Source organism: Apodemus sylvaticus, chromosome 3 (genome assembly GCF_947179515.1).
Source record: "Apodemus sylvaticus chromosome 3, mApoSyl1.1, whole genome shotgun sequence".
Lineage (NCBI taxonomy): Eukaryota > Metazoa > Chordata > Mammalia > Rodentia > Muridae > Apodemus > Apodemus sylvaticus.
Window position 1 is genome coordinate 151,444,285 of NC_067474.1, and position 15,373 is coordinate 151,459,657.

General features: G+C 50.5%; 1 protein-coding gene across 2 annotated transcripts in view; it reads left to right on the top strand.

Annotated features, from left to right (window-relative positions):
• Nucleotides 1-5,831, top strand: part of Ece1 (endothelin converting enzyme 1) — a 102,763-nt gene extending 96,932 nt beyond the window's left edge. For both annotated transcript variants that reach the window (XM_052177821.1, XM_052177820.1), the window contains exons 18-19: nucleotides 2,021-2,116; nucleotides 3,490-5,831. In XM_052177821.1, the coding sequence (XP_052033781.1) occupies nucleotides 2,021-2,116; nucleotides 3,490-3,666 (273 nt within the window). In that variant the 3' untranslated portion in view covers nucleotides 3,667-5,831. The remainder of the gene's footprint in view (nucleotides 1-2,020; nucleotides 2,117-3,489) is intronic.
• The last annotated feature ends 9,542 nt before the right edge of the window (nucleotides 5,832-15,373 follow it).

Sequence of the window (15,373 nt, forward strand, 5' to 3'; positions counted from 1 at the left end):
ACAACAACAAAATCTTGGGCTGGAGAGATAGCTCAGAGTTTAAGAGCATTGGCTGCTTTTCCCAAAGTTCTGAGTTCAATTTCCAGCAACCACATGGTGGCTCACAACCACCTGTAATGGGATCTGACGCCCTCTTCTGGCGTGCAGGTGTACATGCAGGCAGGACATTTGTATACATAATAAATCTTTAAAAAAAAAAAAAAAAGCCAGTCTGGTTGCGGGTGAAGCTCTGTTGGTAGAGCCTCATGATGTCTCGCTTGCATGATGCCTGGGTTTCATCCCCAGCACTCTGTAAAAAACAGGCCTGACGGTGAGCAGGACCAAGGATGGCCTCAGCTGGATGAAACCTTGTCTCAAAAAACCCACAAAGTCTCATGTGTTGAGTAAGCTTATGATTTTGTGTTGGGCTGCATCCTTAGCATCACAGAGCTTACAGCCCGTCTCAGTCAGGGTTTCTATTCCTGCACAGACATCATGACCAAGAAGCAAGTTGGAGAGGAAAGGGTTTATTCAGCTTACACTTCTACATTGCTGTTCATCACCAAAGGAAGTCAGAACTGGAACTCAAGCAGGTCAGGAAGCAGGAGCTGATGCAGAGGCCATGGAGGGATGTTCCTTACTGGCTTGCTTCCCCTGGCTTGCTCAGCTTGCTTTCTTATAGAACCCAAGACTACCAGCCCAGGGATGGCACCACCCACAAGGGGCCCTCCTCCCTTGATCACTAACTGAGAAAATGCTTTACAGCTGGATCTCATGGAGGCATTTCCTTGCCTAAAGCTCCTTTCTCTGTGATAACTCCAGCCTGTGTCAGGTTGACACACCAAACTAGCCCCAGTACACAGCCCCATGGGCTGCAGATTGGACATGCTGAATTATAAAGAGACAGGAAAGCTGGGGGAATCATCTCAGTAGGAAGAAAAGCAAGTGCAGAAACCATGAGGTGGACCCCAGCCTGGTACATTCGGGGACAGGGAGAAGTGGGGGCCAGAATGGAATTGAGGGTGCTGAGTAGCCCGGATGAGAGCTATACAAACCCCCCACAGCTGAGCGGGGAGCTTCAGTTCCGCCATGGAGACAGGGTTCTAGAGAGGAAAACGGGCTGGAGAGATGGCTCAGCAGTTAAGGGCACTGGCTGCTCTTCCAGAGGACCTTGGTCCCTGCACCCTCAGGACGGCTCACAGCCACACATGCAGGCAGAACACTCAAGACACATAAATACATCTAAAAGAAATTTTAATAAGAATTATTTTTAAAAGGTGGGGAATGGGGGGAGCTGTGGCCTCAGCCTGAGAGCCACATTCAACCGCGCCCACTGTTTCCATAGTTCCGAGGACCACCATGCCCGTTCTTCCTGTGTTATCTGTGGCTCCATTTTAAACGGTGAGCGGCTGAGTGGTCTCAGCCCACAAAACCGCGGAAGGTTTACCGTCCCAGCTCTCACGATGCAATCAGCCACGACCACTTGGGAAGGCTCGCTGAAGCCTCCGCTTGGGAAAGGATCAACTTGAGTCAGGGTAACCAGTCAGACAGCGGTTGGGGAGTTGTCCAGGCAAGAGGTTCGGGGGCAGGGTCACGTGGTCAGATCTGGGAGGTTTGGTTTGATTGAAGGAATCAAAGACTGTAGAGTTCTATGGGCTGGAGCAGCTGGGGGGAGGGGAGGGCTATTGGCTATGATGGTGAAGCGTTATGTATCCTGGTGTGGTAAGGGGGGGATGGAGAAAGCTGTCATCCCATCTGTGCCGTGTGGAGTTTGAGATGCATCTTGGGTATCTGGCTGGGACCATTGAAATACACACATCTGTAAAGAGGCTGGGGCAGAAAGGGTACAGTTGATGTCTGGCGTGACAGAGAATGTCTTTTAGGCCATAGGGTTGAGGGTTGAATTGGTCCCCTTTTGACCGAGAACACAGAAGGAAGCTGACCCTCAGGCACCCAGCTCTTCCCCTGAACCCCACAAGTGGCCCTCCCTCACGGTGTCATGGTGTCACGGTGTCTAGACTCTGGTGTTCTCTCCTCTCAGGCATACCAGAACTGGGTAAAGAAGAACGGAGCTGAGCAGACACTGCCCACCCTGGGCCTCACCAGCGACCAGCTCTTCTTCCTGGGCTTTGCACAGGTGAGCTCACCAGGAAGAGAGACGGGTGCGTCCCCTCGTGGGGACAAGAGCTTCAGGGCCAGAGGCAGGTTCCTCTCCAATGGCACCTTCCTAAGTCATCAGACTGTCTTTGGGACATCCCTCTATACTAGTTGTTCTCAATCTGTGGGTCACAACTCCTTGTGGGCAGGAGACTCAAATTTGACCCTTTCACAGGGGTGGGTCACCTAAGACCATCAGAAAACACAGATGTTTACATTATGATTCATAACAATAGCAAAGTTACGGTTATGAAGTAGAAATGGAAATAATTTTATGGTTGGGGGGGGTCACCATACCATGAGGCGTTAAAGGGTCTCCTCATTAGGAAGGTTGAGAACCACTGCCCTATACTGAGGTGATATGCAAGGAAGGGCTACACTTGAAGGATGCTGGAGAGAGAGAGAGCTCAGTGGTTACAGCACTCCAAAGACACTGCACTGCGCACGTGTGCTGCACCATCAGGCAAAACACTCGTGCATGTAAAATAAGACCAAAAATCTAAAAGTAAAGCGAGTGGAGATACCCTGGTGGGGTAGATGCTATCAAATGCTTGCCTCCTGCCCCGGTGACCCCAGTTTCACCCCAACACTGCTTAGCCATAAAGGGCGTGGCAGCACTCGGGATAAAGAGGCAGGAGGGTAAGAAGTTCACGCTACATAGAAAATTTGAGGCTAACCTGGGCTACCTAAGAACCTGTCTCCAAAAAAAAAAAAAAAAAAATCTTGTGTCCTGTACACTAGAGAACATGGTGATCCAAGATCCCTGCTAGGTCTAGGATTCTAGAAGTTTCTTTGTCTTTCTATTTTTCCCCCCTTTAGGCAAAGACTCACTATGTAGCCCAGGCTGGCTTTAAATTCACACAGATCTGTCTGCATTCTGCCTCCCTGGTAGCGGGACTAAAGGCTACCTGGTAGTGTGCCATCATGCCTGGTTCTAGAAGTTTCTGAAACTTAATAGACTGGGTTGTCCTGGAGTATGTGCCCAGCCATGGGCCTTTTGCTGGTGCCTGGAATGATGAGGCAGTTAGGCAGGGTGTCCTTGCCAGCAAAGGAGAGTTCTGAAACAACTCCTCCAAGGTGCCTGGGCAACATTTGGCAGACTCATGCGTGTGGGTGAGCCAGGGGCAGAAGGGTCAGTGCCTTTGCTATGGCTGGAGGGCAAAGGGCAGAAACCGCTGCCAGAGAGGGTGCAACCTGCGGGCATATCTGCCCTCTGGCCTCCTTACCCCGCCTGTTCCTGGCTCCCTGGGATGCCAAGCTGGCCTGCTGCTACTGTCACGGGGAGGCCAGTCCAGCAGCCTCAGGCCCCCACAGTGACCCCAGCATCCCTTCATCCCCCCCCCACGCCCCCAGGTCTGGTGCTCCGTCCGCACACCGGAGAGCTCCCATGAAGGCCTCATCACTGACCCGCACAGCCCCTCCCGCTTCCGGGTCATCGGCTCCCTCTCCAACTCCAAGGAGTTCTCGGAACACTTCCGCTGCCCGCCTGGCTCCCCCATGAACCCTCATCACAAATGCGAAGTCTGGTAAGGGCTGAAGCGCGGAGCGCGGACAGACAGAAGAAGGGAAGGGGCCTGCAGCCAGCTCCCAGCGGGGCCACGCTGTCACCCTCCTCCCAGCCCCTTGGCGGCCTAGGGCCCCTTCCCCACCCCGGAGAGTGTGCAGCCCTCCCGTCTAAGCCTGTGATGGAGGTTCATCGCTCGAAGCCAAGATTTGACCCCCTGTGATGCTCCGGCATCCCGGACACCCATGTGGGATGCCGGCCGGCCTTTGGGTGCGTCAAGCTGGTGGCTTGCCAGCTCTGGGCCTCACACTGACAATGGCAGTGGGACACGGGCCCCCTCGCCCACCTCCAATGCCAGATACACCACAATACCACTGTGTCAAATGCTTTAAAGATATATTTTTTGGGGAGACTATTTTTTAAGCATTATGGAATACACTGGAAATCTTCAGGGAAAATGCATTTAAAACACTTTTTTTTTTAAAAGAAAAGATTAGTATATTTATTATATTCTCTTTTTTTCTAAACCACCTGTGGACAAAGGAAACCCCACTGATTGACCCCAGGGGACCCCAGGCTGCCGAGGATGCCCCAGTTTGAGCACTACTTTAGCCCATTGCTGATATAATTGCCCCCAGGCAGAGGGGGCAGCCATCTGAAGGGCCTAGCTTGTGGGCACATCCTCAGTTTACCTGTCCTGTCTCTGGAATCCAACCATGAGAACCCCAGGTTGGTAGCTGAGACAGCACAAAACCAGAGTAACAGTCTCTGTACAATTCGGGGACACCTGAACACCCTGAACTAGATCATAAGAGCCCATCGGAGCTGAGACGCCCCCCACACCCCCATCAGATGCACACTGTTGTCCAAAGATGTCTTTTTTTGGTCCCACCTCTCTTGGCCTTGGGACCCGTTGTCTCTCTGTAGCAATTCCGACGTCCAGTGGTCACTTTCACTGACCCTCTGTACGGAGGGAAAGGGGGAAAAACCAGCCCGGTTCTCTCTCCAAGCTCTGTAGCCGTCGTTGCCCTGGCCTGGCTCCTGGGACCCCTTTTCTAGTGCCTTACCCCAGGCTGCAGCCCCTGAGCTCCTTTCCCAGTGGAGCCCCCCAAGTGTCTTGACTAGAAGCCAACACCATAGCCCCACTCCCAGAAGCCCCAGGGTACTGTCCTGACATGCCTACAGGACAGCCATTCCAGAGAGATGTCCCGCGTCGGCAACGGGACATTTCTCAGACTTTCAGCCACCTGTGGCACCCTCAGAATCAATGTAGTCCTTGTAGCTAGAGGGATTTCCCCCACACACACCCTCACCCCGCTCTCTGTTTTTTTGGAAGTGTGTGCTGTGGCTAGAGCAGGCCAAGACTGGAAGTTTCCCAGCCCTGTTGGGCTACAGGGAATGGCTAAAGGTCATGTAATAGATCTGTGGGTTCCCACTAGGTGGCGCTCACTGCAGTTCTCATGACTGCCGTAGATCATGAAGCATGCTCTTGTGATCTGTGTGGGAGGAGCCTAGTAGTGCCCATCATAGCCCCCGGCAGGCCATGCCCCCCACACTGCACAGCGTGCGCACACACACCCACACCTGGAAGCCCGAGTCCCCCTTGGCAGAGACGACAGTATAGTCTCAGTTCTGCTTGCTAGCGTAGGGATAGCCTTAGCACTGGGATGGGGAGCTGCGAGCAGGCATTCTTGGTCCCTGCAAACACGTTCGAGGTCTCAGCTCTTTGGGGAAGGGTAACACAAGGAAGCAGGAAGGTGCTGGAGCCATGACCTGCCGCGCAGGGGGCCACCGTCTGGGTCTGGATAGCTGCCCTTTCCATCCCGTCGCCCTGCCTCGCTATGGAGCGGCAGACATGGACACTAGTATCTGGAAGCAGGGTCCTGAACTGCGTTCCACCATGCGCACGTTGCTCAGGGTGTGCGGGGAGCCAGGAAGACCCAGGCCGGCTGGGGATGGATAGGTGCAAAAGCAGCATCCCAACCCCCACTCCTCCAGAGATGAGAAGGGCAGAAGCGGGAAGGGCACCTGCCCTCAGAAAGACCCCTCCTCTCAAGCCCGGAGGTTCCCTGCAGGCACAAGGACATGGGGTTTGGAGCTGGGGACTCTATTTTTTTGTATTATTGTGTTTCGTGCTACTGTAGTTTTGGTGTGGCACTATTATAATTAAAATAAAGTACTTATACCAAGAGCTGTGTGTCTGGGAGTCCTCCTTGGGGGAGGGGGGGGGTCCTGTGGGACTGTGGGAGGGGCCCTGGTCAGCACAAAGCTGCCTACTCTTTTAGAAATCTAAGGGCTGGAGAGATGGCTCAGCGGTTAAGAGCACTGACTGCTCTTCCAGAGGTCCTGAGTTCAATTCCCAGCAACCACATGGTGGCTCACAACCATCTGTAGTGAGATCCGATGCTCCCTTCTGTTGTGTCTGAAGACAGCTACAGACAGCTACAGTGTACTCATATAAATAAAATAAATAAACTTAAATGATGAGAACTGTGCTACACACATGCAAACACACACAGGTGTTCCGACAAGCACACATGCAACCCCACATATGCACCCATGCACACACTTGCACACCAAGAAAGTTTCCATTGTCTTAGAGCAAAGGACTTTCCAGTCCCAGATGTTTGATTAGAGTGGAGAGTTTCGAAGGGTTTCAAGAAAGAGCTTGTTTGTTGCGGATTGTTGTTTGAATCTTCTGCTCCCTCAAGAGGGGTGATCACGCCATGTACTCAGGTGATGCCAGGTGAAATCTTGATTGGTCAAATAAAGGCTAGAGCCTGTAATGGGGTCATGGAAGGGAAAGGGCAAGGGAAGGAAGAGACGGGAAGAGGAGAGGGAGGACGAAGGTAGAAGACAGGGGAAGAAGAGGTGAAAGATGGAGCAGACCCACGTGGCCTGGAGGAGCCGTAAGTAGCTCGGGATTTCATAGCTGGGCAATAGAGTAGTGGAGGGTATATTCGCCCAATCTAGGCGTGCAGCTTGTAAACATATTAACTGAGTTGTGTATTCTTTGAATGGGCATTTTGGGGTTGAAGATTTGCCGTTATAAATCTGGCTGGTAGCCGGGCGGTGGTGGCACACTCCTTTAATCCCAGCACTTGGGAGGCAGAGGCAGGTGGATTTCTGAGTTCGAGGCCAGCCTGGTCTACAGAGTGAGTTCCAGGACAGCCAGGGGTACACAGAGAAACCCTGTCTCGAAAATAAATAAATAAATAAATAAATAAATAAATAAATCTGGCTGGTATAATATAAGTCTCTAATGTTTTTATTCCCATGGTCTAAGGGAAGCTGGGTACGAGGTAGCTGGCATTTTCAGGCGATCTACCTCCTCCCTTGGGCATCTCTGCCTCATAAACTCCTACTCATCCTTCAAGGCCCCACTTAGCATCACCTTCTCTAGGAAGCCCTTTCGCACTCCCTAGTCCACACAGGCTTCTCTTTCTGACTAGGGTGTGTCAGTCAGCTAGTGCTGTCACAGACAATCATAAACTCAATGACTAACATGACAGAAATCTGTTATCTCTTAGTTCTCGAGGCTCAAAGGCCAAGATCACAGTGTTGACAGGGTTGGTTCTTCCTCTGGCCATCCAGGAAGGGTGTTAGCGCTCTAGGCCTCTCTTCTGGCTCCATGACGGCTCTCTCTCTCTCTCTCTCTCTCTCTCACATAGAGAGAGAGGGGATGGAGTTCGTGTGTGTACTCCATGCACACACACTAGCCCTTCCCCAAGAAGGGACATATAACGTCTCCATCAGTTTCCCACTGTACCCCCAGGCCCTGGCCTGCAGACAACCGTACTCCTAATAGACCCCCTTCCCAGCAACCAAGAGTACTGACAGGTCTCATCCTGAGCCCCCACTTCTCTTCCCTCCTTTTCATAAACAGTCCATCCGGGCCACAATCAGAAATGCCCCTGTCCCCGTGCGGAACCTGAGCCTCCTGCCTGGCAGTTCAGGGTTTTCCCTACCAGCTGAGGACTGTGGACAAAACAGAGCCGGGGGTCAGGAACAACTGGAAAATGTAAGTGACCCGAGGTCCTTAACTGTGTGAGCCAAAGAGCCAGCAGAGGCGTTCCGTGGGAAGGGGAAGTTACGGAAGCCTTTAAGTGACTCACAGAAACGGGCCTGAGGACAAATGATTTCACAAAACCACTGGGCTTCACTGCACGTGAGAATCAGAGCAGCGGCATGCTCTGCCCATGCACAAAAAGGTCCATACCACAGACGCGCCCAATGCCTCCCTGGCTAATCTGTAATTCCACTACAATCGTAACCCAGATCCCATCATCGTTGTCTGTGGGTGGGTGTGGTGCTGGGTGTCCCCTCCCTGTGCGTCACAGCCACCTCGATGATAAAATCCATCGTTATCTTAAGCAGAATGTGTTCAGCTGATTGCTGTTAATGAGACAATGCCCGGCAGTGCCCAAGACGTTCGTTTCTGGTTTGTTTTGTTCTGCGTCTTTAAGACAGAATTTCCTGTAGCCCGGGATGGTCTTGAACTTTCAATGTAGCTGAGGATGACCCTAAACTTCTTTTTTTTTTTTTTTAAAGATTTATTTATTTACTTATTATTTGTAAGTATACTATCACTGTCTTCAGCCACACCAGAAGAGGGCATCAGATCTCATTAGGGATGGTTGTGAGCCACCATGTGGTTGCTGGGATTTGAACTCAGGACCTTTGGAAGAGCAGTCTGTGCTCTTAACCGCTGAGCCATCTCACCAGCCCGACCCTAAACTTCTGATCCTCCTGCCTCCACCTCGAAAGGGTGGAGATTTTAGGTGTGCATCACCACAGTGAGTTTACCGGGTGCAGGGGATAGAACCCAGGACCTCATGCTGAAACGTGTGTCCCCTGTCCCTCCCCGGTGAGCATGTCGCAATATGACCTAAGATAGGGGTCAATATGTCACACATATGGTACCGAGTAAGGAAGAATGTGATTTGTTCAATGTGATCAAGCAATGAGTGTGCATCTGGGAGAGGAAGCACACGTGGTGCACACATGCACACAGGCGCTCACACATAGCCACAAATTAAAACAAAACAAAGACCAAACATGGGGCTATAGGCCTTTAAGGAGGCGTTAGGTTTTTTGTTTAGAGGCAGGGTCTCTTATAGCCATGGCTAGCCTGGAACTAGTTATATAGACCAGGTTGACCTCGAGCTTCTGAGATCCATGTGCCCCTGCCCCGGAGCCAGAGACTAAGGGGGCATGACCACGGCTGACCCAGTGTGGGATCATGACATACCCCGGGTATCAAGGAGCCTGTCTGTGTGCCTGGGCTCCCAACATCTCCATGTATCTGCCCGGCGCCAGGGTATACACATCATCCCTGGTTCTACAAAGGGCGTGTGCTGGCTCAAGCAAGCAGTTTCACATGGCAGTGTTATGTTACGACCACTAGGTGGCACCAAAATACAAGGGACTCGCTCAGCCCTGGCTCCACATCCTGGCCAGAGGCAAAAGAGCCAGAGTTCTTCAGGTCAGAGAGTGCTGAGGCTGACAGGAACCAGCCCCACTCCTTAGACATTAGAAGGCAGGCAGACCATTAAGAAATACTGGACTAGCCGGGTGGTGGTGGTGCACCCCTGTAATCCCAGCACTCTGGGAGGTAGAGGCAGGTGGATTTCTGAGTTCGAGGCCAGCCTGGTCTACAGAGTGAGTTCCAGGACAGCCAGGGCTATACAGAGAAACCCTGTCTCGAAAAAAACCAAATCAAAAAAAAAAAAATAAATAAATAAAAAAAAATAAAAAACAAGGAAAGGAAAGGAAAGGAAAGAAAAGAAAAAAGAAAAGAAAAGAGAAAAGAAAAAAGAAATACTGGACTAGTCTCCTGAAGATGTAAAGTTCCCACAACTTCCTGACTTAGGCTTGTTACTTTCTTTTTCTTTATTCTTTTCTTTGTTGTTGTTGTTGTTGTTGTTTTCTAGACAGGGTTTCTCTGTGTAGCCCTGGCTATCCTGGAACTCACTCTGTAGACCAGGCTGGCCTCCAACTCAGAAATCTGCCTGCCTCTGCCTCCCAAGTGCTGGGATCAAAGGCGTGCGCCACCACTGCCCCGGCGGCCTCTAGTAATGACAAGAACAGAGATTATATTCCAGGTTGAAGACCCACATCACCCTCATTTTTGAAACGGGCTGGCCAATATGGAAACTCAGAACTCAGGGTTTTGGACCTGAATTCAGTCACCACTCCAACCCCCAACTAACTGCAACCCTGGCTGCAGTTAGGGTCGCCTGGGAACCTCAGTGGAGGAATCACCTCCACCAGATTGGCCTGAGGCCTTGTGGGGGATGGGCATTTAAAAATTGCTAGTGATGCTGGAGAAGCAGGCTCACCTTTTATTTATTTATTTATTTATTTATTTATTTATTTTTGGTTTTTTCAAGACAGGGTTTCTCTGTATAGCCCTGGCTGTCCTGGAACTCACTCTGTAGACCAGGCTGGCCTCGAACTCAGAAATCCACCTGCCTCTGCCTCCCAGAGTGCTGGGACTATAGGCATGCGCCACCACTGCCCGGCCAGGCTCACCTTTGTGTGGTGCCACCCCTTGGCAGGTGGGGTGGACTATATGAGAAAGTGGTGGTGGGTCAAGCTGGGTGTCTTCATTGCTGTGAAGAGACACTATAACTAAAGTAACCCTTATAAAAGAACGCATGGCCGGGCGATGGTGGCGCACGCCTGTAATCCCAGCACTCTGGGAGGCAGAGAGGCAGGAGGATTTCTGAGTTTGAGGCCAGGCTGGTCTACAGAGTGAGTTTCAGGACAGCCAGGGCTATACAGAGAAACCCTGTCTCAGAAAATACCAAATCCAAAAAACCTAAATAAATAAATAAATAAATAAAAGAACGCATGGAACTGGGAGACTGCTAACAGTTTCAGAGGGTTAGTCCGTGATCATCATAACAGAGAGTGGGGTCACGCATGAGCCAGAGTGGCAGGTGAGAGCTTTTCATACCGTCCTGCAGGTCACCTTCCACGCCACATCTCCGAATTCTTCCAAACTAAGCATGCATGCGAACCTCTGAGCCTCTGGGGTTCCTGTTCTCATTCAGGCCTCCGCCCCAGGGGAAGCCTGCCTGTGAGCAGCACTCTCCAAGGTCTCTGCTCCAGTTTCTGCCCCCAGGTCCCTGCGCTGACTTCCCTGGATGAAGAGTTATTAGCTGGAAGTGTAAGATGAAATAAACCCTTTCCTCCCCCAGTTGATTCCGGCCAGTGTTTTAGTTCAGCAGAATTCGGTTTTTTATTACAGAAAACAATTGGGGGCACAAGAGGTCATCTGTCCCTGTTAAGTAGGAACACTAGCATGTCTGTCACATGGCTGCAATTTTAAGTGAGATACTTCCTGACTGCTAGGCACAGACAAGGAGAAACCGGGCAGTGGTGGCACATGCCCTTAATCCCAGCATTTGGGAGGCAGAGGCAGGCAAACCTTGAGTTCTAGGTCAGCCTGGTCTACAGAGGATTCCTGGACAGCCAGGGCTACACAGAGAAACCCTGTCTCAAAAAAACACAGGACCATCAGCCCAGAGATGGTACCACCCACAAAGGGCTGGGCCCTCCCCCATTAATGCCTTATAGCAGGATCTTTTTTATTTTATTATTTTGTTTGTTTGTTTGTTTTTGTTTTACAAGACGGGGTTTCTCTGTGTAGCCCTGGCTGTCCTGGAACTCACTCTGTAGACCAGGCTGGCCTCGAACTCAGAAATCCTCCTGCCTCTGCCTCCCAAGTGCTGGGATTAAAGGCAGGTGCCAGCTCCCACTTCTAGCCCCTATTTTAAAAAACAGAACCTCTTTTATTTGTCCTTTGACTATTTCATAAGTGTAAACAATGTATCTTTATCATATCCACCCGGCCCGCCCCAGCGCTTCCTGTCCTGCCTTTTCTTTTGTGTGGTTTGGTTGGGGGCAGGCAGGTTGGTTGTTTTTTGTGACTCCCTGATCATTGACTGCTATGTTGGCTTGATCCTGTGTGGGCAAGGACAGCTAAGAAGACTTCCTTAGTGCAGTGGACATGGCCTGTCCAGAGCGGTTTATTTCACTCAATTAGTTAGATTAATAAGTTATTGATTAATTAATTTGATTAGTTAGTTGATCAAATTAATTAATCTCACAGCCAGTAGGTGCTGGTGGTTAGTGTCTCAACACTTGGGAGGCAGAGGCAGGTGGATCTCAGAGTTTGAGGCCAGCCTGGTTTACAGAGTAAGTTCCAGGACAGCCAGGGCTACACAGGGAATTCCTCACACACACACACACACACACACACACACACACACACAGAGAGAGAGAGAGAGAGAGAGAGAGAGAGACTCATTATGTATCCCTTGAATTCCCTATTTAGCATAAGCTGGCCTTGAACTCACAATCCTCCTGCCTCAGGTCCCTACCCAAGTAGTTCTGGGATTATAGATGTTTTCATACCAAGCAAACGAGCCTCAGCTCCTCCATCAAAACAAAACAAAACAGGGCTGGAGACATGGCTCGGTGGTTAAGAGCACTGATTGCTCTTCTGAAGTTCATGAGTTCAAATCCCAGCAGCCACATGGTGGTTCACAACCATCTGTAATGGGATCTGACACCCTCTTCTGGTGTCTGAAGACAGCTACAGTGTTCTTACACATATAATAATAAATGAACCTTTAAAAAAACAAAACACAAAACACAAAAGACCACCACCAAAAAGCAGGTTAGGTGTGACTGGACACTGCCTGTTTCTATCCCTGTCAGGTTGTTTCTCTCCCTCCCTCTTTTTTTTTTTTTTTTTTTTTGAGACAAGGTTTCTCAGAGATCCACCTGCCTCTGTTTCCTGACTGCTGGGATTAAAGGAGGGCGCCACTACACTGGGCTTTCTTTTCTTTATCCATCATTCATTCATTCTTTCGACAAGGATGTATATCACTTTATTCCAGGTGCAGGAAACAAGCCAGACGTACAGCAAAGCAGGTGTCAGTCCTGGAGAGGCATTAGGTTGGAAGCCCGTTTATTCAAAAGCCGCCTTCCTCCTTCCCTCCAGCCGACAGTCATTGCAGGTTATTTCACGTTTGGAATTGGGGGAACTTATGCCAAGAGTTTATTTCTGTGCATTTCTGGGTGGATATGTACACACACACACACACACACATTTATATATAACATTGGCAGCAGCGTTGTCATGGGAACCAGCTTTTGGTATCTCTGGGCATGTGAGTTGGGGAGCTTTGAAGGAGCACCCCCTGCATGCACTTTTGTGTGGTGTGAAATCCTGCCGGGAGAGTGCCCCCCCCCGAGCTTTCAACAGTTCCTTTGATCTTCCACAGTGTATTTTCCTCATTGACCTTGTCAGATGTGGGGTCGAGGGCTAGGCCAAGAAGGTGGCGGACAGGATCCTCTGGGATGTTCGTCAACTGGTAGCACAACCCTTGGGCACTCCCTCCTTTGAAATGCTGGGGGTTGGAAGAAGATGGGACTGAAAGACACGAGACTGCTGGGAGAGAGTTGTGTCCTCAGAATGAGTAGCCACACTGGCTGCTTTGAATGTGGCGTGCACTGGTGGCTGGGGAAGGGCGTGGGTGTGGACCAGAGATGCGAGGGGGGAAATTGCTATTCCCTGAGTGCTGGCTGGCGGTGGGCCTGGCCCTGGAGTGAGGCCTGTGGACGTGTCATCCTCAAGTCGGTACTGTGAGATTGTCATTCTTGATGGGGCCTGGGATAGGAAGAGGGGCCAGACAGGTAGGCAGGGATGGAGCTGAGATTTGAACCCAGGTCCAGAGCCCTGGCTTTGCACACCGTTTTTTCTCTGTTTACTGTTGTTGCGGCTGGACACCATAGACTGGACTATTTATTTTTAGAATTATTTATTTTATGTATATGAATATACTGTCCCTGTCTCCAGATATACAAGAAGAGGGCATCAAATCCCATTCCAGATGGTTGTGAACCACCATGTGGTTGCTGGGAATTGAACTCAGTGCTCCTAACTGCTGAGCCATCCCTCCAGCCCTATTTATTGTTATTTATTTATTTATTTATTTATTTATTTTGGTTTTTTCGAGACAGGGTTTCTCTGTGTAGCCCTGGCTGTCCTGGAACTCACTCTGAAGACCAGGCTGGCCTCGAACTCAGAAATCCGCCTGCCTCTGCCTCCCAAGTGCTGGGATTACAGGCGTGCACCACCACTGCCTGGCACCTTCCCTGCCTCTTGTTAAAAGAACCATTAACAGTTTAGTTAGTGCCGGGCGGTGGTGGCGCACACCTGTAATCCCAGCACGTGGGAGGCAGAGGCAGGAGGATTTCTGAGTTCGAGGCCAGCCTGGTCTCCAGAGTGAGTTCCAGGACAGCCAGGGCTACACAGAGAAACCCTGTCTCGAGAAACCAAAAAAAAAAAAAAAAAAGAAAAAAAAAAGAAAAAAAAAAGGTAGTAAGGACAAAAATCTAAAAAAAAAAAAAAAAAAAAAAAAAAAAACAGTTTAGTTAGTACTGTATTCACTTCGAACGAGCGAGGGCCCGAGTCTGAGCCCCTGCTCTCCTGTAATAAAGCCAGATGTGTGGTACATGCTTGCAACGCAAGTGCTGAGGAAGTACACTGTGCACCCTGGGTAATCCACCTTCAGGCGTCATCCATCCTATTTCTGAGGGTTCGGTTTCTATACATGAACTTTGGGGGTACACACCAGAGCCATGCCGTACACTGCATACCTCTGATCCATTTACTGCAGTCATATTTTCCTTTGATTCTGGGCCCGGACTGGAGAGAACCAGCAAGGAAGGGATTCTTCAACACTCTCCTAGAAACGAGAGTCCAGTGACACACCCCTTTTCGGACAGTTAGCGGGATGCCCAGCCTAAGTCTGTGTGAGAGCTAGTTGCGCGGGAAGAGAGCTGGCTCAATTGTTTTTGTGAGGACTTAGTCTAAGGCTGATTTTGCACCCTGGGGCCCTTGTGCATGCTAAGCACGTGCCCTTCCCGTGCCCTTCCCGTGAGTCAGTTGCCACCGGGAACTCTGGACTAGCTCATTATCAAGTCTAGGGAGATTCATGACTCTATTAGAGATAAAAAGACAGACGAACCAGCTACCCAGCTTATGAGCTGAGCTCTGAATCCAAGTCACCTGACTCTTCAGAACCTGTACTTCTTCACACAAGTGCCCTTCCGGCCCAGGAGGTGGGAGTTCTTTAGCCCACCCATGTGAGACTGCCCCTCCACAGAGGCCTCAGCCAGGCCAGGAGGCTGGGATAAAATGTGAGGGAAGAGATCCCCTTTTTCTTTTGAGAAAGGGTTTCACCATGTGGCTCTGGCTATACTGGAACTCATGATGTAGACTAGGCTGGCCTCGAACTCGCAGAGATCTGCCTGCCTCTGCCTCCGAGGGCTGGGACTAAAGGGGTGTGGTACCACACCCGGAAGGTAGGGATGCCTCGGTTACTGATGATGTCCTGTGTGACTCTAACTCTTGATATATTCTTCTTTCCCAAGCTTTGCTGGAGCACCAGAACTAGCGCAGGCCTCTTTCTGACAAAGGAGAAAATTCAAGGCCCAGAGAGAGAAACAGTTTAACTAAGGTCTCAGAACTGGGCTCAGTGCCAGGATGCACTGTTTTTCCAAGACTTACTTCCTGTGCCGCAGAAGTAGGTCAGCCCTGGGTCCTAATCCCACGGTTGCTGGTCTTGATGCCAAGAACAGGACCTTAGTTTCCTCAGCAGGAAAGGACTCTAGCTTCCACAATGGAGGACGACTCCCACCTCCCCAAGTGGA